Source organism: Mandrillus leucophaeus, unplaced genomic scaffold (genome assembly GCF_000951045.1).
Source record: "Mandrillus leucophaeus isolate KB7577 unplaced genomic scaffold, Mleu.le_1.0 Scaffold714, whole genome shotgun sequence".
Classification (NCBI taxonomy): domain Eukaryota; kingdom Metazoa; phylum Chordata; class Mammalia; order Primates; family Cercopithecidae; genus Mandrillus; species Mandrillus leucophaeus.
In genome coordinates this window covers 708628-734203 of record NW_012107742.1, presented here as the reverse complement: position 1 = coordinate 734203, position 25576 = coordinate 708628, and the positions used below count along the sequence as shown (strand labels likewise).

Genomic DNA, 25576 nt, shown 5'->3' with positions numbered 1-25576 from the left:
AAAATACAAAAAAAAACTAGCCGGGCGAAGTGGCGGGTGCCTGTAGTCCCAGCTACTCGGGAGGCTGAGGCAGGAGAATGGCGTGAACCCGAGAGAAGGAGCTTGCAGTGAGCTGAGATCTGGCCACTGCACTCCAGCCTTGGTGACAGAGCAAGACTCCGTCTCAAAAAAAAAAAAGAAAAAAATTTAAAAATTGCTGATTAAAATGGTGGGGAGAGGGGTAGCTCTGGTATTCTCTTTTTAACATTAAGAGTGGGATTGATAACTCCAGTGTTCCACTAAAAACCAGTTACCTCCCTGAACACACAAACCCATTCCTTATCTCTTCCAGGGAACTAGAAAGGGCACACTGTGATATAAGGCAATGTAAGTAGTAAATACTCCCTGGCTAGTTTACCTTTTTGAATTAAGAAATCAAAAAAATCATTGACACCAAGTCTCAGATAAAATTAAAGGAGGAAAGATGTCAGCCTATTAGGTAGAGTCAAAAGTACAGACCTCATTAGATCTCACCAAGATGCAAAACAGCCCATAAAAATTGAACTTATTCTTCACCAAATTTCAAAACCAAAACTAATTTTCTGCTTCAGTGCCAGAGATTAGGATTTACATTTCTTCATTTTAAATTAATGCTGCTAAGCAAGCTAACTGCTTTGGAATGAAAGTTTATTCTTTCTGCCTTAAACAAATGAAATACAACTGTAAAGATGTACCCAACTTTTAGGCCCTTTACTTTTAGGTCTGCAGCCAAGCCTCCAATTATACCAGGTTTAGAAATTCTGAGCAGCATCTAGAGGGATAGTATGTGTGGATATACATTAGGGCATGAGGAAAAAGGAAAAATGCATACAGAGAACAGCATGGGAAATCTTCACAGAAACTCCTCCTTCACACGCTTCTCAGATTTTTGGCTTCCCTTTTTCCATTTCTCTATTTAAACTGCCACTGATGTCTATTTTCAGAAGATTTCATTTGTGGAAAGAATGAAGAAAGCATCCACCCAGTAGGATTTGTCCCACCACATGCCTCCTTAACTTTTGGCATAACATTACATTCTTATTCAAGTAAACTGGGATTTGTGAGAAAGCAACATTTAAGAGAGAAGGATATCCCAAAGATAAGGGAGGCTAAAGATTTTTGCCTTTTGGATAAAATGACCAGATAAACATTAAAATTATGAATTAACAAAACTTCTCTTTAGCAGGACTTTTCATTGCTGATATTTCATTTTGTCCTTTTTTTGAGGCAGAATCTCACTTCATCGTCCAGGCTGGAGTGCAGTGGTGTGAAGATGGCTCACTGCAGCCCCTGCTTCTCTGGGCTCAGGTGATCCTCCCACCACAGCTTCCCAAGTAGCCAGGATTACAGGCACACACTGCCACATCCAACTAGTTTTTAAAAATATTTTGTAAAGACAGAGTCCCACTATGTTGCCCCGGCTGATCTTGAACACCTAGGCCAAGCACCCCCATGCCCAGCTAATTTTTTTTTTACTTTTTGTAGAGATAAGGTCTCACTATGTTGCCCAGCTGGTTTCAAACTCCTGGGCTCAAATGATCCTTTCACCTTAGCCTCCCAAATTGCTGCAGTAGATGTGAGATACTGCATCTGATCAAAAATTTATCTTTCTATAAATTTTTTTTTTGTATTTCACCTTCAAAATGTGACCCTACAAACTTAAAATCATACTCCCATTGGTCAAATAAGTGCTGACATGAGAAGACCTAGCTCTTTTATCCTAAATACTACACATGTAGTAATAGAGTCCAAAACTGCAGTCCAACAACCGTTCTTATGGCCCACCTGTTATCCTTGATATGCCATTGGCTAAAGACAAACTAGACTTCCACTACTGGAAGTAAAAGTCTGAAGTTTATTTGTATCTCAAAATTTTTTCTTGAATGATGTCTTTGGATTTTTTCCCCCTTATCCATGTATTTGGTCTCTTTGAAGACATCTATTAGTAGCATGTTGTACCTCCTTTTTCTGTATTCCAAAGCTATAGCTTTCCCTCCAATTCTTTTAAATTCTTTATTCTTTTCCACTTTTTTTCCTCATCCTTGTCACGTGTTTCTTTTTGTTCTTGACTGTATGGAAGCAGAGGCTGTTCACTTTTTTACTGCTTGCAGTATAGCCATATTTACTGTTGGATGGAATGGCTTATGTGTGCCATAGTTTTAATATATCTTCAACTGATGAAAACTGGCGGCTGCAGGGCAACTTGTCATCCCGACTTTTCCCCTTACCTTGCCACATCCTTAGGTTCAATCTTGAAATAATGGTGCATCTGCTCACTATCAGATTTTGTCCTGCCTTCTCTCCTATTTTGTGTTGACAAATAGGATTATGAGAGAGTCCTGCCTTTAGCCTCTGTACCTAGATCTTTTTGTTCCAAAACTAGGAGTCATTGGTTTTGCATCTCAGTGAGAATCACTACTCTAGAAAACACCAATCTACCAGCCCTTTCCAAGATCTCCAGTGAAAGGCATCCTCTCCTAGCATTTTCATATCTTGGTCCAATCTTCATGGCACTTAGTAGCTTATCTTCATGTACATCATGGTTGAGGTTCAAATGTTTTACAGAGTTTCATCAAAGATGTGACTTTATTTTTTTGTCTGCTGTACTTTTTGTTGTTTTTGATGAGTTTCATGGAGGATAAGAGACATTTAAATATGCATTTTCTTTTATCTATATTTGGTAGAAATACCACTTTTTGCTTAGTGGGATTTCTACACTTTGAAGGTATGTGGGAAAGTTACAATCTTTATACTTATTTTTTAAACTAATCATTTTATTTAACTCTTTTTTAGGTCTATATTTGTTCTCTGGGATTTTACAAGTGTAAAATTATATTGACTGTAAGTTTTATCATGTAACATATATTTATCCTCCTTTCTAAAATCACATATATACTGTATATATACACTGATATCTATAAATATATATGTATAGATATTCACATATATATCGTATCTTGTGTTATCTAGAACATCCAAGTCAGTATTGAATAGTAGCCAAAAAGTGTCCTGTTATGCTTATAATTTTTATGGGAGTAATTCTTGTGCTTACTGTTTAAAATTGAGGTGGCCAGTGTTTCATGATAACTGTCAAATTTTTATTAAAGTCCCTTAAATAGCTACCATAGTGATGATCTGATGATACGTTTCTTATTACCTTTGAAACCATAATATAGTATGAGCTCTCTTATAACATAGTAGAGCTTTTTTTACAGAATGTTGTATCAGCATATTTTCATCTCAGGTTAGGCACTATCTAATAATCTAATCTCAGGTAGAGTGGTTTGGTAGTGGTGGCAGGCCTCCCTTTTCAGACACTGTTGAGGAAAATTTTTATCTGCAGCACAGAGGAAAATCTAGTGTGAAGGTTTATCAAAACGTAGAAATATGAAACTTGAATGTAGGCAAATATAGTATGTGATTGGACCAGACAGATTAGCTCTTAATACAATGACGTTCAGCAAATTTGAGGTTTTTTCAAGTAAGTATAAAAGTCTAGGACTTTTTGATCTGTGGCTTAATATCATTTAGCAAAATTATATTTTTGCTTTATAGTTGTCCATCTATTGTGAAAAAACTGTGCTTTATGTCTGTCAAAAAAAATGCATTAGCTGGGTGTAGTGGTGTGCATCTATTGTCCTAGCCACTTAGGAAACTGAGGCAGGAAAAGTCCCTTGAGCCCAGGAGTTCAAGGTTAGAGTGAGCTATGATTGCCCCACTGCACCCCAGCCTAGACAACATAGCAAGACCCTAATTCTGAAAAAATAAACAAATACAATATTGTACTCTAGTACTACACGTGTAGTGTTTAGAATGAAAGGGCTAGATCACCTACTCTTGGAACTGATTTGATGAACCAAAGTATGACTTTAAGTTCTAAGGGCCACACTTTTTTTTTTTTTTTTGAAACACAGTCTCACTCTGTCACCAGGCTGGAGTGCAGTGGCGTGATCTCGGCTCCCTGCAATTTCCACCTCCCAGGTTTAAGCAGTTCTCCTGCCTCAGCCTCCTGAGTAGCTGGGACTACAGGCGCACATCACCACGCCCAGCTAATTTTTGCATTTTTAGTAGAGACAGGGTTTCACCATGTTGGCCAGGATGGTCTCGATCTCTTGACCTTGTGATCCGTCCGTCTCAGCCTCCCAAAGTGCTGGGATTACAGGCGTGAGTCACCGCACCTGGCCTAAGGGCCACACTTTGAAGGTGAAATAGAAAACTGAGTCTAACTAATTGCATAAAACAATATGTAAAACGATTGTTGGACCAAAAACATATAGAAATGTAACACATTTGTCAATTACAGTATAAAAGAGGTGCATGGGAGAACAGCTGTATCTGATAAAAAAATGATACCAGGTGGTAGTATGAATCCACAAGAATAAATGAATAGAACTAGCAATAACAAATAAGAAATGCTATTAATATTTAATTTCTCCTTTTTTCTCTTAGTGCCTCTAAAAAATATAAGATTACATAAAGTAATAATTATTATAGTGATGTATTGTTGGGTATATAATACCTATAAATGTGCATTGGTTTTCTGTGGCTGCTGTGACAAATTACTATACAGTGGGCTGCTTAAGACAGTTTCTCTCCTAGATTTGGGCAGGAGAAATCAAAACTCAAGATGTTGGCAGGGTTGCACTCCCTTTAGAGGCTCTACAGAGAATCTGTTTCTTGCCTTTTCCACGTTTTGGTGGCTGTTGACATCACTCCAATCTCTGCCTCCATCTTCACATGGCCTTTTCCTCTGTGTCTGTTTTCTCATCTTCTATCTCTTATTTAAAAAATAAAACAAACTTTTCATTGGAATTAGCACCCACCTGAAAATTTTAGGGTAATTTCATCCCCAAATCTTTAATATAATTATGTCTTCAAAGACTCATTTCCAAATGAGGTCACAGGTTTCAAAGGTTAGTATCTGGACATGTATTTTTGAGGCCCACAGTCCAATCCACCACAAGATGTAATATGTGTAACAATAATACAAAAGGCAGAAGAGGAATAAAGCTATCTAGAAGTAACATATTTATATCTCACTAGAATTAAGTTAATATAAATCTGAAGCAGATACCAATAAGCTAAAATATATATGGTAAACTCTGGAGAAACTACTATGAAAATAACTCAAAAGATACAGTTTAAAATTTAGTTTAAAAATTACCATGTTACATTCTAAAATATTCACTTAATAAAAAGCAATCTGTAAATGAAAAGTATAGGAAAAAAGAGAATTAAAACATGTAGAAAAAGAAGTAAAATAACAAACATAAATCCAAATATATCAATAGTAACATCATGTGACTAGATTAAAGAACCCAATCAAAAGGCGGAATTGTCAGACTAGAGTTTTTAAGAAAACAAGATCCAACTACGCATTGTCTGCAGGAAACACTTTTAGATTCAAAGATACAAACAGATTGAAAGTAAAAGATAGGAAAACATACATTGTGCAAACAGCAACCACAAGATTGCTGGAGCGACTACACTAATATCAGACAAAACAGACTACAAGACAAAAAATTTTACTAGAAATCAAGAAGGACATTTTATAATGACAAAAGGGCCAATTAGGAAGATATAGCAACTAAAAACATATTTGCACCTAGTAATAGAGTCCCAAAACACATGAAGCAAAAACTGGCAGAAATGAAGGGAGAAATAGACAATTCAATAGTCATAATTGAAGACTTTAATATCCCACTTCCAAAAATGGATTACAGCTAGGCAGAAGATCACCAGGAAATGAAAGATGTGAGCAACACTAAAAACCAACTAACCTAAAGGATATCTGTCTTCGTCTGTTCAGGATATTATAACAAAATACCAAAATACCATATGCTGTGTAGTTGATAAACAAGAGAGATTTATTTTTCACAGTTCTAGAGGCTTGGAAGTTCATGATTCAGGTATCAGCAGATTTAGTGTCTGGGGAGGGGCCACTTTCTGGTTCATGGATGTCACATTCCTGCTGTGTCCTCACATGGTGAAAGAGGCAAGGCACCTCTCTGGGGCCTCTTTTATAAGGATGTCAATCCCATTCATCGGGGTTCTGCTCTCATGACTTCATTATGTTTGAAAGGTCTCACCTCCTCATACCATCACAGTGAGAATTAGGTTTCAATATATGAACTTGGGGAACATGAACATTCATATCATAGCAACATCTATAGAACATTCAACCAACAACAGCATAATATACATTCTTCTCAATTACACATGGAACATTATCTAAAACAATCATCAATAAGTTTAAAAGGATTGATACCATCCAAAGCACTCCCCTTGAGACTTGGAATAAGACAAGGATGCCCACTCTCATCACTCCTATTCCATATACTACTGGAAGTCCTAGCCAGAGAAATCAGGCAAGAGAAAGAAATAAAAGGCATCCAAATAGGAAGAGAGGAAGTCAACCTATCTGTCTTAGCAGACAATATAATTTTATACCTAGAAAACCCTATATTCTCTGCCAAAAAGCTCCTAGATCTGATAAAACCTCCAGCAAAGTTTCAGGATACAAAATCAATGTACAAAAGTCAACATTTCTATACACCAACAACATCCAAGCTGAGGGCCAAATCAAGAACACAATCCCATTTAAAAAAGACATACACAAAACTAAAATATCTAGGAATATGGCAAATCAAGGATGTGAAAGATCTCTACAAAAAGAATTATAAAACACTGCTGAAAGAAATCAGAGATGATACAAACAAATGGAAAAACCTTCCATGCTCATGGGTAGGAAACAGCATTGTTAAGGTAACTATATTGTCCAAAGCAATTCACAGATTCAATGATGTTCCTATCAAACTACCAACATTATTTTTCATAGAATTAGAAAAACAAACTATCCTAACATTCATATGGAATCAAAAAAAGAGCCCAAATAGTCAAAGCAATCCTAAGCAAAAAGAACAAAAAGGACATCACCCTACCCAACTTCAACTATACTACAAGCCTACAGTAATCAAAACAACATGGTACTAATACAAAAACAGACACACAGAGCAATGGGACAGGTTAGAGAACCGAGAAATAAAGCTGCACACCTAGAATTATCTGATCTTCAATAAAAACAAGCAATGGAGAAAGGACTTCCTGCTCAATAAATATTGCTGGGATAACTAGCTATCCATATGCAGAAGATCGAAACTGGACCCCTTCCTTTCAGTATGAACAAAAGTCAGCTGGAGATGGATTAAAGAGTTAAATGTAAAACCTAAAACTATAAAAACCATAGAATAAAACCTAGAAAATATCATTCTGGGCATAGGCCCTGGCAAAGATTTCATGACAAAGATTCCAAAAGCACTTGCAGCAAAAACAAAAATTGGCAAATGGGGCCTAATTAAACAAAAGAGCTTCTGACATCAGACTATCAAGGTAGAGCAAGATAGTGGAATAGAAGCCTACACCATCTCCCCCACAACACATGAACACCAAATTGTAACAACTATCTGCACACAGAAAAGTGTCATTACAAGAACCAAACATCAGGTGAGCAATCGTAATGCCTGGATTTAACAACATATCACTAAAAGACGCATTGAAGAGGGTTGGAGAGACACTGTGGAATCACCACCATCACCCCTTGCATATCCCCCAGCAGCAGCTGAGCAATGTGGAGAGTCTGCGCACTTGGAGGAGGTAAAGCACAGCAACTGGGGAACTTTACATTAAACTTAGTGCTGTCATAGCAGGGAGCAACACCATGCTGGACTCAGCCAGCAGCTGCACATGAAGGGAGCTTTTGGAACAGACCTAGCCAGAGGCAAATCACTTATCCCAGTAGTGAGAACTTGAGTTTCTCAGGAAGCCTCAACACTATGGGCTTAAGTGTTCTGGGGTTCTAGGTAAACTTGAAAGACAATCTAGGACACAAGGATTGCAATTCCTAGGTAACTCCTAGTGCTGGACTGCGCTCAGAACCAGAGGGATAGGGTGGCATACGACCTAGGAAGTCATCGGCTGGGGCAGCTAAGGGAGTGCTTGTGCCACCTCTCCCCTAATCCCAGGCAGTGAAGCTTGCAGCAACAAAAGTGACTCCTTCCTTCTGCTTAAGGAGAGGAGAGTAAAGAGTAAAAAGACTTTGTCTTGCATCTTGGATACCAGCTCAGCCACAGTAGGACAGGGCATTGAGCAGAGTCATGAGGCCCCCATTCCAGGCCTTAGCTCATGGATGATATTTCTAGACACACACTGGACAAATAGAAAACCCATTGCCTTGGCGGGAAGGACCCAGTCTTGGCAAGATTAATCACCTGCTGACTAAAGAGCCCTTGGGCACCAAATAACCAGCAGTGATATCCAGGTAGTATGCTGTGGGCCTTAGGTTCTGAGATGTGTTGACTTCAGGTGTGATCCAGCGCATTCCTAGTTGTGGTGGCTACAGTGGAAGACTCCTTCCATTTGACAGAAACAGAGGAAAAAGTAAAGGGGATTTTGTCTTGCACCTTTGGTACCAGTTTGGCCACAGTGGAGTAGAGCAACAAGCATGCTCTTGGGGTCCCCAAGTCCAGGCTTTGGCTCCTGGACAGCATATTTGGATCTTCCCCAGGACAGAGGGGTGCCCACTTCCTTGAAGAGTCCCAGGCCTGGCAGCATGCACCACAACATAACTGAACAGCTGTTAAGCTTTAAGTGAACATCAGCAGTGGCCAGGCAGAATCCCTGTGGACCAGTGGTAGTATTGGCCACAGGGAGAGGCATCTCTGTCTGTGGAAAGGGGAAGGAAGAATGGGAAGGACTTTGTCTTGTTTTGAGTGCTGGCTTAGCCATAGTCAAATAAAACATCAGGCAAATTTCTAAGTATGTTGACTCCAATCCTGGCTCCCAGGTAGCATCTCTGGGCCTGTCCAGGGCCTGGGGGAAATTGCTACCCTAAAGGATGGAAGGATGCAAACTTGGCTGGCATCACCCCCTGCTGATCTTAAAGCCCTAGGGCCTTGAGTGAACATAGGTGGTAGTCAGGTAGTGGTTACAGTGGGCCTTGGACAAGACCTAGTGCTGTGCTGGCTACAGGTCTGACCCAGGACAATCCAAGGTGGGGGCCACAGGAGTGCTTGCATCACCATACCCCTAGTTCAAGGTGGCCCAGCACCTTAAGAGAGAGAGAAAGAAAGAAACTGTTTGACAGAAGGCAAAAGAACAAGTGTTTTTGCCTGGCAATCCAGATAATCATTCTGGATCTTATTCAACACCTCCAAGATGGTACCTCTATGAGCCTGCAAAAACCACAGCATTATTGGGATTAAGGCCCAAGCTCCTTCAAATAAAAACCTTCTGGAAAACCTTCTCAAGGACAGGGACAAACAAGCCCAGACTGCAAAGACTACAAGAAATACCTAGCTCTTCAATGCCCAGACATTTACAGGTAAGAATAAGATACAGAAAAACACAGAATATTATAACAGTGTAATTGTAGTATGTAAACTTATCTTAGGTAGAAAAAAAAAATGATGAACTGGTCAGAAATAATGACAATCTGGCCAGGCATGGTGGCTCACACCCATAATTCCAGCACTTTGGGAGGCCAAGATGAGTGGATCACTAGGTAAAGAGATAGAGACCATCATGGCCAACATGGTGAAACCCTGTCTCTACTAAAAATATAAAAATTAGCTGGGTGTGGTGGTACGTGCCTGTAGTCCCAGCTACTCAGTAGGCTAAGGCAGGAGAATCGCTTGAACCTGGGAGGTGGAGGTTGCAGTGAGCCAAGATCAGGCTACTGCACTCCAGCCTGGTAGCAGAGCAAGACTCTGTCTCAAAGAAAAAAAAAAAAAGACAACTTTTCACAACATAGTTAAAAAGCAGGAGGATAAAGTTAAAGTGTAGAACTTTTATTAGTTTTCCTTTTGTGTGTTTGTTTTTGTTTATGCTATCTGTTAAGTTGCCATCAATTTAAAATAATGGGTCATAAGATAAGTCATAAACCTCATGTAACCTCAAATCAAAAAAAATACAATGGATACACAAAAAATAAAAAGCAAGAAATTAAATCTTACCACCAGAGAAAATTATTTTCATGAAAAAGAAGATGAGAAGAAAAAAAGAAGGGAGAGATGACCATGAAACCACGAGAAAACAAGTTACAAAATGGCAGGAGTAAGTTCCTACTTAAATGAAAATACTGAATGTAAATGGACTAAACCCTCCAATAAAAAGACATAAAGTGACTGAATGGATGAAAAGACATGACCCAATGATCTTTTGCCCACAAGAAATACGTCACCTATGAAGATACACGTAGACTGGAAAATAAAGGGTTGGGAAAAGATATTCCTTGCTAATGGAAACAAAACAGGAGCAGGAGTAACTACACTTATAACAGATAAAATAGATCTCAAGACAAAAACTGTAAGAAGAGACAAAGAAGGTCTTTGTATAATGATAATGGGGTCAACTCAGCAAGAGAATACAATGATTATAAATATATATGCACCCACCATTGGAGCACCCAGATACAAAAAGGAAATAGTATTAGAGCTAAAAGAGATAGAGAGATCACAATACAATAATAGGTGGAGACTTCAACACCCCACTTTCAATATTGGACAGAACTCATAGACAAAAACTCAGCAAAGAAACTTCAGACTTGATCTGCACTATAGAACAAATTGACCTAATAGATATTTATGGAACATTTCATCCAACAGCTGCAGAATACACATTCTTCTCCTCAGCACATGAATCATTCTCAAGGATAGACCATACGCTATCCACAATACAAGTCCTAAAACATTTTTTTAATGATATCATATCAAGAATCTTCTCTGATCACAATGAAGTAAAATTAGAAATAAAAAATAGGAATTTTGGAAACTATACAAACACATGGAAATTAAACAATATGCTCCTGAATGACCAGTGAGTCAATAAAGAAATTTAAAAGGAAATTGAAAATTTGATTCAAACAAATGATAATGGAAACACAACATACCAAAACCTATGGGATACAGCGAAAGCAGTACTATTAGAGGGAAATTTATAGCTGTAATTGCCTACATTGGAAAAGAATGAAAACCTCAATTAAATAACCTAACTGTATATCCTAGAGAACTAGAAAAGCAAGAGCAAACTGAATCCAAAATTAGTAGAGAAAATAATAAAGATCGAAGCAGAAATATATTTGAAATGATGAAAATACAAGAGATCAACAAAACAAAGTCAATCTTTTGAAGAGATAAATAAAATCGACAAACTTTTAAACAGACTAATGAAGAAAAAAAGAGAGAAGACCCAAATAAATAAAATCAGAGCTGAAAAATGAGCCATTACAATGGATTCTGCAGAAATTCAAAGGATCATTAGTGGCTATGATGAGCCACTATATGCCAATATATTTAAAAATCTAGAGGAAATGGATAAATTCTTAGACACATACAACTTACCAAGGTTGAACTATGAAGAAATTAAAACCTAACCAGACCAATAACAAGTAATTAGATCAAAATTGTAACAAAAATCTCCCAGCAAAGTAAAGCCTGGGACTCACTGGCTTCACTGCCAAATTCTACCAAACATTTAAAGAACTAGTACCACTCTACTCAAACTATTCCAAAAAGTAGAGGAGGGGTTAACTTCCAGACTAATTCTATGAGGCCAGTATTATCCTGATGCCAAACAACGACACATCAAAATGAAATAAAACTGCAAGCCAATATATCTGGCATATTGATGCAAAAGTCCTCAACAAAATACTAGCAAACTGAATTCAACAATACAGTTAAAAGATCACTTATTATGACCAAGTGGGATTTATCCCAGGGATATGAGGATGATTCGGCATACACAAATCAATTAATATGATACATCATATCAATAGAATGAAGACCAAAAACCATATATCATTTCAATTGATGCTGAAAAAGCATTTGATAAAATTCAAAATCCTATTATGATAAAAGCCCTCAAGAAAATTGGCATAGAAGGGACATGCCTCAAAGTAATAAAAACCATCTATGACAAACCCACAGCCAACGTCATACTGAATGGGGAAAAGTTGAAAGCATTCCCCCTGAGAGCTGGAATAAGTCAAGGATGTCCATTTTCACCACTTCTATTCAACATAGACACTGAAAGTCCCAGTCAGAGAAATCAGACAAGAGGAAGAAATAAAGGGCATCCAAATTGGAAAAGAGGAAGTTAAACTGTTGCTGTTCACTGACAATATGATCATGTCCTCTGAAAACCCTAAAGACTCATCCAAAAAGCTCCTAGAGCTGATAAATGAATTCAGTAAAGTTCCAGGATACAAAATCAATGCACACAAATCAGTAACACTGCTATACATCAACAATAACCAAGCTTAGAATCAAATTAAGAACTCAATCTCTTTTACAACAGCTGGAAAAAAAAACCCCAAAATACTTAGTGTGATGGTAATACTGACTGTCAACTTGATTGGGTTACAGGATGCAAAGTATTGTTCCTGGGTGTATCTGTGAGGGTGTTATCAAAGGAGATTAACGTTTGAGTCAGTGGACTGGGAAGGGCAGATCCACCCTCAATCTGGGTGGGCACAATCTAATCAGCTGCCAGCGCAGCCAGAATAAAAACAGGCAGAAGAACGTGGAGAGATTGGACTGACTTAGCCTCCCAGCCTACATCTTTCTCCTGTGCTGAATGCTTCCTGCCCTTAAACATTGAACTCCAAGTTCTTCAGCTTTGGGACTTGGATTAGCTTGCTTGCTCCTCAGCTTGCAGATGGCCTATTGTGGGACCTTGTGATCATGTGAGTTAACGTTCCTTAATAAACTCCCCTTTATATATACATCTATCCTATTAGTTCTGTCCCTCTAGAGAGCCCTGACTAATACAGATTTTGGTCCCAGCAGTGGTTCTAGAGGAACAGAATATTAAGGATGGAGTTCTTTCATTGGTTTTGGGGTTTCTGGAGTTGGCTGCTTAATATGATTAGACCCAAAAATGCTAAGGACTGTACTTCTAGTAGTATGGAGAATACTGATAGTCCTTGGCATGAACTGTTTACAGAGTTATGTAAAATAAATTCATCTGATGCTCCTGATTCACCACTCATGAGAGGCAAGTTTAGTAACTCTATATATAATACTTTTGACCATATGTGGGGAACCAAGGAACATAATGAAGTTGGTTGGTTGCTCCTAAGTTCACTGGACAAAGTGAGGTAAGAAAATGATGTACTTAGGGATTCTAATTCCTGGCTTCAGAAGCAGATACTGAGCCTCAAATCTGCTAAGATTTCCCTGAGTGAGAGTCTTATCTCCCGTAGAGAAAGAGCTAAAATTGCGGGAAGTCAGACACAAGTTCTTATACCAGTGGCTGACCTGAAATGAATGGTGCATGCACAGCCTTGCCAGGTGTCCACTGTTGAAGCGGGGGCATTGACTGGAAAAGAATGGGACCCTGAAATTTGGAATGGGGACATGTGAAAGGACCCTGATGGAGCTGGGGACACTGAGATTGTAAATTCTGATGAACTTTTTTTTTGCCAGAAGAAACTGTTTTCTCATCCCCAGTAGTGGCAACATGCCCTCCCCAACTCACACTGCTATCACCCTTTTCACTTATGTCTGAGGAGATAAATCCTGCACTGCCTGAGGCAACAGTGATGGTCTCCCCTGAGGCGGTTGCCAGGCAAGATAATGTTGATTCTTCTCAGGACCCACCCCCTACCACCACTGTTTGCTTCTAGACCTATAACTAGACTAAAGTCCCAGGAGGGCCCTAGGGGTGAGGCTCAGAGTGTGACCCACGAGGAGGTGTGCTACACTCAAAAAGAACTGCTTGAGCTTTCCAATTTATATAAGCAAAAATCTGGAGGACAGGCATAGGAATGGATATTAAGGGTGTGGGATAATGGTGGAAGGAATATAGATCTAAGGCATTGGATCAGGCTGAATTTATTGATTTGGGCAGATTAAGCAGGGATTCTGCATTTAATGTTGCAGCTCGGGGAGTTAAAAAAGGTTCTAATAATTTATGTGCTTGGTTAGCTGAAATATGGATTAAAAGATGGCCCACTGTGAACAAGCTGGAAATGCCTGATCTCCCTTGGTTTAATGTAGAGGAAGGGATCCAAAGGTTTAGGGAGATTGGGATGGTGGAGTGGATTAGTCACTTTAGACTTACTCATCCCAGCTGGGAGGGTCCAGAAGATATACCCTTAACTAATACTTTGCAAAATAGATTTGTGAGGGGAGCACCTGCATCCTTGAAGAGCTTTGTGATTGCTCTTCTCTGTATACCAAATTTTACAGTAGGAACCACAGTTACTCAACTACAAAATTTAAATGCAATGGGAATAATTGGATCTTGGGGTGGCAGGGGCCACTCAACTGTCAAAGGCAAGGTGAACGTAACTATCATAATGGACAGCAGAGGCAAAAGAGCAATCAGAATAGTCTGACTCATGTAGATCTCTGGCATCAGTTATTAATCATGTGTTCCTAGAAGTGAAAATGATAGGAAGCCTATTGCGTTCTTATTTAATTTATATAAGCAGAAAACTTCCAGGTCAAGTGGACAAAAGACTAATTTGAATTATAAAAACAGAGAATCACAGCCCCTCAATCAATTTCCAGACTTAAACCAGTTTACAGACCTAGAATCCCTTGAATGAAGGGGAGGCTGGGTCCCCTTGAGGAAGGACCCCACTATACTGACAACAATTTATGCTGTTAATCTTTCTCCCATCCTTCCCCATGGAGACCTATGGCTTTTTACCAGAGTAACTGTATATTGGGAAAAGGGAAATGATTGACATGTCAGGGATTACTGAACACTGTCTCTGAGCTGACGCTGACTCCAGGGGACCCAAAACGTCGTTGTGATCCTCCAGTTAAAGTAAAGGCTTATGGAATTTTAGCTCAAGTCTGACTTACAGTGGGTCCAGTGGGTCCCTGGACTCGTCCTGTGGTCATTTCCCCAGTGCCAGAATGCATAATTGGCATAGGCATACTTAGCAGCTAGCAGAACCCCCACATTGGCCCCCTGACTGGTAGGATGAGGGCTATTATGATGGGAAAGGCCAAATAGGAAGGCCAATTATGGCTGCCTCTACCTAGAAAAATAGTATATCAAAAACAATGTCACATCCCTGGAGGGGTTGCAGAGATTAGTGTCACCATTAAGGACTCAAAAGCTGCAGGGGTTGTGATTCCCACCACATCCCCATTCAGCTCTCCTATTTGGCCTGTGAAGAAGACAGATGGATCTTGGAGAATGACAGTGGATTATCATAAGCTTAATCAAGCGGTAACTCCAGTTGCAGTTACTGTACCAGATGTGGTTTCATTGCTTTAACAAATTAACACATCTCCTGGTACCTGGTATGCAGCCATTGATTTGGAAAATGCCTTTTTCTCCATTCCTGTCCATAAGGCCCACCAGAAGCAATTTTACTTTGGCTGGCAAGGTCAGCAAAATACCTTTACCATCCTACCTCAGGGGTATATCAACTCTCTGGCTTTGTGTCATAATCTTGTTTGGAGAGACCTTGATTGATTTTCCCTCCCATAGTATATCACACTGGTTCATTACATTGATGACATTTTGCTGATTGGGTCCAGTGAGTGAGAAGTAGCAAACACACTGGGCTTATTGGTGAAACATTTGCATGCCAGAGGATGGAAAATAAATGACTAAAATTCAGGAACCTTCTACCTCAGTAAAATTTCTAGGGGTCCAGTGGAGTGGGGCCTCTCAAGATATTCCTTCTAAGGTGAAGGATAATTTCCTGCATTTGGCCCCTCCTACAACCACAAAAGAGGCTTATTTGGGCCTATTTGGATTTTGGAGGCAACACACTCCTTATCTGGGTATATTACTCCTGCCCATTTATCAAGTGACCCAAAAGGCTCTCACTTTTGAATGGAGTCCAGAACAGGAGAAGGCTCTACAACACGTCCAGGCTGCTGTGCAAGTTGCTTTGTCATTTGGGCCATATGACCCAGCAGATCCAATGGTGCTTGAGGTGTCAGTGGCAGATAGGGATGCTGTTTGGAGCCTTTGGCAGGCCCCCATAAGTGAATCACAGTGGAGGCCTCTAGGATTTTGGAGCAAGGCCCTTCCGTCTTCTGCAGCTAACTACTGTCCTTTTGAGAGACAGCTCTTGGCCTCTTACTGGGCTTTGGTGGAAACTGAACATTTGACTATGGGTCATCAAGTCACCAAGCAACCTGAACTGCCTATCATGAACTGGGTGCTTTCTGACCCATCTAGCCATAAAGTGGGGCATGCACAGCAGCATTCCATCATCAAATGGAAGTGGTATATATGTGATCGGGCTCAAGCAGTTCCTGAAGGCACAAGTAAGTTACATGAGGAAGTGGCTCAAATGCCCATAGTCTCCACTCCTGCCACCCTGCCTTCTCTTCCCCAGCTTGCATCAATGGCCCCATGGGGAGTTCCCTATGATCAGTTGACAGAGGAAGCAAAGACTAAGGCCTGGTTCACAGATGGTTCTGCATGATATGCAGGCACCACCTGAAAGTGGACAGCTGCAGCACTACAGTCCCTTCCAAGGACATACCTGAAGGACAGCAATGAAGGGAAATCTTCCCAGTGGGCAGAACTTCAATCGGTGCACCTGGTTGTGCACTTTTCATGGAAGGAGAAATGGCCAAATGTGCAATTATATACTGATTTATGGGCTGTAGCCAGTAGTTTGGCTGGATGGTCAGGAACTTGGAAGAAGCATGATTGGAATTTTGGTGACAAAGAAATTTGGGGAAAAGGTATGTGAATGGACCTCTCTGAGTGGTCAAAAACTGTGAAGATATTTGTATCCCATATGAGTGCTCACCAATGGGTGGCCTCAGCAGAGGAGGATTTTAATAATCAAGTGGATAGGATGGCTCGTTCTGTGGACACCACTCAGCCTCTTTCCCCAGCCACCCCGTCATCACCCAATGGGCCCATGAACAAAGTGGCCATGGTGGCAGGGATGGAGGTTACGCATGGGCTCAGCAACATGGGCTTCCACTCACCAAGGCTCACCTGGCTATGGCCACTGCTGAGTGCCCAATTTGCCATTAGCAGAGACCAACACTGAGCCTTTGATATGGCACCATTCCTCAGGGTGATCAGTCAGCTACCTAGTGGCAGGTTGATTATATTGGACCTCTTCCATCATGGAAAGGGCAGCGGTTTGTCCTCACTGGAATAGACACTTACTCTGGATATGGGTTTGACTATCCTGAACACACTGCTTCTGCCAAGACTACCATCTGTGGACTCATGGAATGCCTTATACACCATCATGATATTCCACATAGCATTGCCTCTAACCAAGGCACTCACTTTACAACTAAAGAAGTGCAGCAGTGGGGTCATGCTTATGGAATTTACTGGTCTTACCATGTTCCCCATCATCCTGAAGCAGCTGGGTTGATAGACTGATGGAGTGGCCTTCTGAAGTCACAATTACAATGTCAACTAGGTGACAATACTTTGCAGGGCTATGGCAAAATTCTCCAGAAGGTTGTGTATGCTCTGAATCAGCGTCCAATATATGGTACTGTTTCTCCCATAACCAGAATTCATGGGTCCAGGAATCAAAGGGTGGAAGTGGAAGTGGCACCACTTACCATCACCCCTAGTGACCCACTAGCAAAATTTTTACTCCCTGTCCCTGTGACATTATGTTCTGCTGGCCTAGAGGTCTTAGTTCCAGAGGGAGGAATGCTACCACCAGAAGACACAACAACGATTCCATTAAACTGGAAATTAAGATTGCCACCTGGACACTTTGGGCTCCTCCTACCTTTAAACCAACAGCCTAAGAAGGAAGTTACAGTGTTGACTGGGGTGACTGTCCCAGACTCTCAAGATGAAATCAGTCTACTACTCCACAATGGAGGTAAGGAAGAGTATGCATGGAATACTCGAGATCCCTTAGGTGTCTCTTAGTATTACCATGCCCTGTGATTAAGGTTAACGGGAAACTACAACAGCACAATCCAGGCAGGACTACAAATGGCCCAGATCCTTTGGGAATGAAGGTTTGGGTCACTACACCAGGAAAAAAACCACTACCTGCTGAGGTGCTTGCTGAAGACAAAGGGAATACAGAATGAGTAGTAGAAGAAAGTAGTCATCAATACCAGCTACAAACTACACGACCAGTTGCAGAAATGAGGACTATAATTGTCATGAGTATTTCCTCCTTCTTTGTTAAAAACATGTTTGTGCATTTATATACTTCTGCTAAGAAAATATCTGCATTTTATCTCCTTTTTCATTTATCATGTGACATAAGATTTATTGACTTCATATCAACATTTAAATGTTAACTTTATGTAATAGCATTTGGGTTAGGAATTAGTGCACTCTTGGTTGTATGAAAGATAGTTGTATTATGTTGGGAATAATTATGACCTTGTTGTCTTAATTTGAAGATTATCTGTAATTTCAGGAGGTGTGTATGGGTTCATGTTGACAAGGGGTGGACTTGTGATGGTTAATACTGAGTGTCAACTTGATTGAATTGAAGGATGCAAAGTATTGTTCCTGGGTGTGTCTGTGAGGGTATTATCAAAGGAGATTAACATTTGTGTCAGTGGACTGGGAAAGACACACTTACCTTCAATCTGGGTGGATGCGATCTAATCAGCTGGTAGTGCAGCCAGAATAAAAGCAGACAGAAGCATGTGGAGAGATGAGACAGGCTTAGCCTCCCAGCCTACATCTCCTGTGCTGGATGCTTCCTCCCTTTGAACATCGGATTCCAAGTTCTTCAGCTTTGGAACTCAGATCGGATTCCTTGCTCCTCAGCTTGCAGATGGCCTGTTGTTGGGCCTTGTGATTGTGTGAGTTAATACTCCTTAATAAACTCTCCTTTATATACACATCTAGCCTATTAGTTCTGTCCCTCTAGAGAACCCTGACTAATACACTTAGGAACACACTTAACCAAGGAGGTGAAAGATCTCTACAAGGAAAACTACAAAACACTGCTGAAAGAAATCACAGATGACACAAACAAATGGAATATATTCCATGTTCATGGATGGAAAGAATCAATACTGTGAAACTGACCATAGTGTCAAAAGCAATCTATAGATTCAATGCAATTCCCAGCAAAATGTCATTATCATTCTTCACAGGACTAGAAAAACACAGTCCTAACGTTCATATGGAACCAAGAAAGAGCCCACATTCCCAAGGCAATACAAAATAAAAAGAAGAAATCTGAAAGCATCACATTACCTGACTTTAAATTATACTAAAAGGCTATAGTTATCAAACCAGCATGGTACTGGTATAAAAATAGGCACACAGACCTATGAAACAGAACAGAGAACCAAGAAATAAAGTCAAATACTTACAGCCAACTTATCTTTACAAAGCATACAAAAACAAAGTGTGGAACAGATGCCTTATTTAAGAAATGGTGCTGGGATAACCGGCAAGCCTCATGGAGAAGAATGAAACTGGATCCTCATCTCTCACTTTATACAAAAATCAACTCAAGATGAACCAAATACTTAAATCTAAAACCTGAAACCATAAAAATTCTAAAATATAACAGCGGACAAACTCTTCTAGACATTGGCTTAGGCAAAAAATTCATGACTGAGAACCCAAAAGAAAGTGTAACTACAACAAAAATAAATAAATGGGACCTAATTAAACTAAAAAGCTTCTGCACAGAAAAGAATTAGCAAAGTAAACAGACAACCCACAGAGTGGGAGAAGACATTCACAATCTCTGCATCAGACAAAGGACTAATATCCAGAACCTACAAGGAACTCAAACAAATCAGTAAGAAAAAAAAAATCCCATCAAAAAGTGGGCTAAGGACATAAATAGACAATTCTCAAAAGAAGATATGCAAACAGCCAACAAACATATGAAAAAATGCTCAACATCACTAATTATCAGTAAAATGTAAATTAAAACAATAATGTGATACCACCTTACTCTTGCAAAAATGGCCATAATAAAAAAATAATAGATGTTGGCCAGAATGTGGTGAAAATGGAACAGTTTTACATTGCTGGTGGGAATGTAAACTAGTACAACCACTATGGAAAACAGTGTGGTGATTCCTTAAAGAACTAAAAGTAAAACTACCATTTGATCCAGCATTCCCACTACTGGGTATCTACCCAGAAGAAAATAAGTCATTATATGAAAAAGACACTTGAATACACATGCTTATAGCAGCACAATTTGCAATTGTAAAAATACAGAATCAGCCCAAATGGCCATTAATCAACAAGTGTATAAAGAAATTGTGGTATATATAAATATATATAATACACCATGAAATACTAGTCAGCCATAAAAAGGAATGAAATAATGGCATTCTCAGCAATCTGGATGGAACCAGAGACCATTATTCTAAGTGAAGTAACTCAGGAATGGAAAACCAAACACCACATGTCCTCATTCATAAATGGGAGCTAAGCTATGAGGATGCAAGGCATAAGAATAATACAATGGACTTTGGGGACTCGGGGGAAAGGGTGGGAAGGGGGTGAGGAATAAAAGACTACAAACTGGGTACAATGCATACTGCTCGGGTGATGGATGCACCAAAATCTCAGAAATCACCACTAAAGAAAGAACTTATTCATGTAACCAAATACTGTTCCCCAAAAACCTATTGAAATAAAAAAAGTTAAAGTATACTATAATTTTTTAAAAGTGTATCATATTTGTAGCTGTTACATTGTGAATAGGACAAAAATAATCAAATAATTTTCCATTATTTAAGAGATATTATCCAATGCAGCAAGGAAGTCACATCATTGACAAACAGGTCAAGATTCAATGTCTTTGTCATTTTACTCTATATTATTTGTTAAGATAAATGAAAATACCAACAGACATTCATATGAGAACTACACTTGTCAATTACAACCATAGATAGGTCATGGATAGAAAAGTTCAGCAAAAATCGAGGAAAACATTCTATGATAATTGATAATAGGGAGAATTATATGTTTTATTACTATTTTTAAACTATTTACCAAACATCCTTTATATCAGTGAAATTTATAATATATGTATATGCATACATATATATGCACATATATGTGTATTAAGCATTTACCAGGCCAACATCAGCTACACAGCATCCCAATTCCACTTATTAGAAAAGTTTCTTGCTCTAGTTTAAAGTGAACAACACAGAAGAACTATTATCTATGGTACCTGCTCAGAACTATAATGCAAGGAATAATATTTTAAGTTTGATCAGATGAATTCCACTAATACATATTGTGCTGAATTTTTCCGACTGTACTACTGTTTCGATAAGTAACCACAATCCTTCCTATATTTTTGAAAATACTTGTTTTTTAAAATGCATCCTTTCTTCAGTAAAAATGCTGTCTTTATTGTATACTAAATTTCCTAATGCATAATGAGACACTACCTTACTCCTGCAAGAATGACCATAATTTAAAAATCAAAAAGGAATAGTTGTTGGCATGAATGTGGTGAAAAGAACACTCTTTTATACTGTTGGTGGGAATGTAAACCAGCACAACCACTATGGAAAACAGTTTGGAGATTTCTTAAAGTTATAGAAGTAGAGCTATTATTTGATCCAGCAATCCCACTCTCAGGTATCTACCCGAAGGAAAAGAAGTCATTATATGAAAAAGACACATGCGCAAGACATGTTGATAGCAGCACAATTCACAATTGCAAAAATATGGAACCAACCTAAATGCCCATCAGCCAACAAGTGGATAAAGAAAATGTGGCATATATACACTATGCAATACTACTCAGCCATAAACTAAATAAAATAATAGCTTTTGCAGCAGCTTGGGTGGACCTGGATGCCACTATTCTAAGTGAAGTAACTCAGAAATAGAAAATCAAATATTGTATATTCTCACATACAAGTGGGAGCTAAGTATGAGAATGCAAAGACTTAAGAATGATATAATGGATTTGGGGGACTTGGAGGGAAGGGTGGGAGGGGAGTTAGAGATAAAAGACTACACATATTAAGTATGGTGTACACTGCTTGGGTGACAGTTGCACCAAAATCTCAGAAATCACCACTAAAGAATTTGTCCATACGACTGAAAACAACCTGTTCCCCAAAACTGTTGAAATTTTAAAAACCCTAAAAAATCTGGGTATAAAAGGAACATACCTCAACATAGTAAAAGCCATATATGACAGACTCACAGCTAGTATACTGAGTAGGCAAAACTCAAAGCCTTTTCTCTAGGATCTAGAATATGACAAGGATGCCCACTTTCACCACTGTTACTCAACATAGTACTCTTAGCTAGAGCAATTAGACAACAGAAAGAAATAAAAGGTTTCCTAGGCCAGGCCAAGTGAGTTACGCCTATAATCCCAGCACTTTGAGAGGCTGAGGAGGGAGGATTGCTTGAGCCCAGGAGTTCGAGACCAGCCTGGGCAACAAAGCAAGGCCTCATCTCAAAAACAGAGAGAGAGAGAGAGAAGACATAAAGGACATCCAGATTAGAAAGGAAGAAATCAAATTATCCTTGTTTGCAGATGATATAATCTCATTTTTGAAAAATCTAAAGACCCCAAAAAACTATTATAACAATAAATTCGGTAAAGTTGCCAGATACAAAATCAACATAAAAAAATTAGTAGTATTTCTATATGTCAACAGTGACAATCTGAAAATGAAATTAAAAAGTAATCCCATTTAAAATAGCCATGAATAAAATTAAATACCTAGGAATTAATCAAAGAAGTGAAAGATCTCTACAATGAAAAATGTAAAACGCTGATGAAAGAAATTGAAGAGGACACCAAAAAAGATATTCCATGTTTACGGATTGGAAGAATCAACATTGTTAAAATGTTCATACTACCCAAAGTAATCTACAACTTCAATGCAATCCCTGTCAAAATACTGTGGACATTTTTCACAGAAATAGAAACGACAATCTGAAAATTTATATGGAACTACTAAATAGCCATAATACCTAAAGATATCTTGAGCAAAAAGAACAAAACTGGAAGAATCACATTACCTGACTTCAAATTATATCATAGAGATATAGTAACCAAAACAGTACAGTACTGGCATAAAAACAGACACATAGACTAATGGAACAGAATAGAGAACCAAAAAATAAATCCACATACCTATAGTGAACTCATTTTTGACAAAGGTGCCAAGAACATACACTCGAGAAAAAGCAGTCTGTGCTGGGAAACTAGATAGCCATATGCAGAGGAATGAAACTAGACCCCTATCTCTCACCATATACAAAAATTGAATTAAAATAGATTAAAGACTTAAATCTAAGACATTAAACTATAAAACAACTACAAGAAAACATTGGGGAAACTCTCCAGGACATCGGTCTGAGCAAAAATTTCTTGAGTAATACCCCGTAAGCACAGGGAACCAAAAGAAAAAATAAATATATGGGATCACATCAACTTAAAAACCTTCTGCACAGCAAAGCAAGCAATCAACAAAGTGAAGAGACAACACACAGATTGAGAGAAAATATTTACAAACTACCTATCTAACAAGTGATGAATAACCAGAATATAGGAGCTCAAACAACTCTATAGAAAAAAAAAAATCTAATAATCAATTTTAAAATGGGCAAAAGAGTCGAATAGATGTTTCTCAAAAGAAGACATACAAATAGCAAACAGGTATATGAAAAGACACTCAACATCACTGATAATCAGAGAAATGCAAATCAAAACTACAGTGAGATATCATCTTACCACAGTTAAAATGGCTTTTATCCAAAAAACAGGCAATCAAAAATGCTGGAAAGATATGAAAAAGAGGGAACCTTTGTACACTGTTCGTGGGATAGTACAAGCACTATGGAGAACAGTTTGGAGTTTCCTCAAAAAGCCAAAAATAGAGCTACCAAGTGATCCAGAAACCCCACTGCTGGGTATATAACCAAAAGAACGGAAATCAGTATATCGAAGAGATAACTGCACTCCCATGCTCCTTGCAGCAATGTTCACAATAGCCAAGATTTGGAAGCAGCCTACATGTCCATCATCAGATGAATGGATAAAGAAAATGGGCCGGGCACAGTGGCTCACGCCTGTAATCCCAGCACTTTCAGAAGCTGAGGTGGGCAGATCACCTGAGGCCGGGAGTTTGAGACCAGCCTGACCAACATGGAGAAACCCTGTGTCTACTAAAAATACAAAATTAGCCAGGTGTGGTGGCACAAGCTTGTAATCCCAGCTACCTGGGAGGCTGAGGCAGGAGAATCGCTTGAACCCACGAGGCAGAGGTTGCGGTGAGCCAAGATTGCACCATTGTACTCCAGCCTGGGTGAAAAAGTAAGACTCCGTCTAAAAAAATAGAAAAGAAAATGTGGTACATATACACAATGGAGTACTATTCAGCCATAAAAAAGAAGAAGATCCAGTCATTTGCAACAACCTGGATGAAACTGGATGTCATTATAAGTGAAATAAGCCAGGCACAGAAAGACAAACATCATATGTTCTTACTTATTTGTGGTACCTAAAAATCAAAACGAGGCCAGGTATGGTGGCACATGCCTGTAACCCCAGCACTTTTGGAGGCTGAGGTGAAAGGATCACTTGAGCACAGGAATTCAAGATCAAACTGGGTAACAAAGTGAGACCTCATCTCTACACAAAAAAAAAAGTCAAAAAAGTAGCTGGGCATGGCAGTACATGCCTGTGGTCCCAGCTATTCAGGAGGCTGAGGCAGGAGGATTGCTTGAGCCCAGGAGGTCAAGGCTGCAGTGAGTTCTGTTCATACCACTGCGCTCTAGCCTGGGTGACACAGCAAGACCTGTCTCAAAAAGGAAAAAAACAAAAACAAAAACATTTGAACTCATGGAGATAAACAGTAGAAGAATGGTTAACAAAGGCTAGAAAGTTTAGTGGGGTGTGGATAGAAGGTGGAGATTTTTAATGAGGACAAAAAATAGAAAAAAATGAATAAGACATAGTATTTGATAGCAGAATAAAGTGACTATGGTCTAAATAATCTAGTTGTATATTTTAAAATAACTAAAAGAGCATAATTGGATTGTTTGTACAAAGAATAAATGTTTAAGGGAATGGCCATCCCATTTTCCATGATGTGATTATTGTGCATTGCATGCTTGTATCAAAATGTCTCATGTACCCCATAAATATATACACCTATTATATACCCATAAAATTAAAAAAATTAAAACAACTATGAACAGAGTAAACAGACAACCTACAGGACGGAAGAAAATATCAGCAAACTATGCATCCAACAAAGGTCTAATATCCAGAATCTATAAGGAACTTAAACAAATTAACAAGCAAAAACCAAACAACCTCATCAAAACATGGGCAAAGGGCTGGGCGCAGAGGCTCATGCCTGTAATCCTAGCACTTTGGGAGGCAAAGGCAGGTGCATCACTTAAGATCAGGAGTTCGAGACCAGCCTGGCCAACATGTCAAAACCCCATCTCTACTTAAAATACCAAAAAAAAAAAATATATATATATATATATAGCTGGGCTTTGTGGCATGTGCCTGCAGTCCCAGCTACTCAGGAGGCTGAGGCATGAGAATCGCTTGAAACCAGGAGGCGGAGGTTTAGAACAAGACTCTGTC

General features: G+C 39.1%; 1 protein-coding gene across 1 annotated transcript in view; it reads right to left on the bottom strand.

Moving 5' to 3' along the window:
* Positions 1–25576, bottom strand: part of LOC105528395 (protocadherin alpha-13) — a 130576-nt gene that overhangs the window by 84320 nt on the left and 20680 nt on the right. Inside the window, exons 4-5 of the mRNA XM_011965124.1 lie at positions 9006–9012; positions 4104–4135 (exon numbers count right to left, since the gene is read on the bottom strand). Of these exons, the coding sequence (XP_011820514.1) occupies positions 4104–4135; positions 9006–9012 (39 nt within the window). The remainder of the gene's footprint in view (positions 1–4103; positions 4136–9005; positions 9013–25576) is intronic.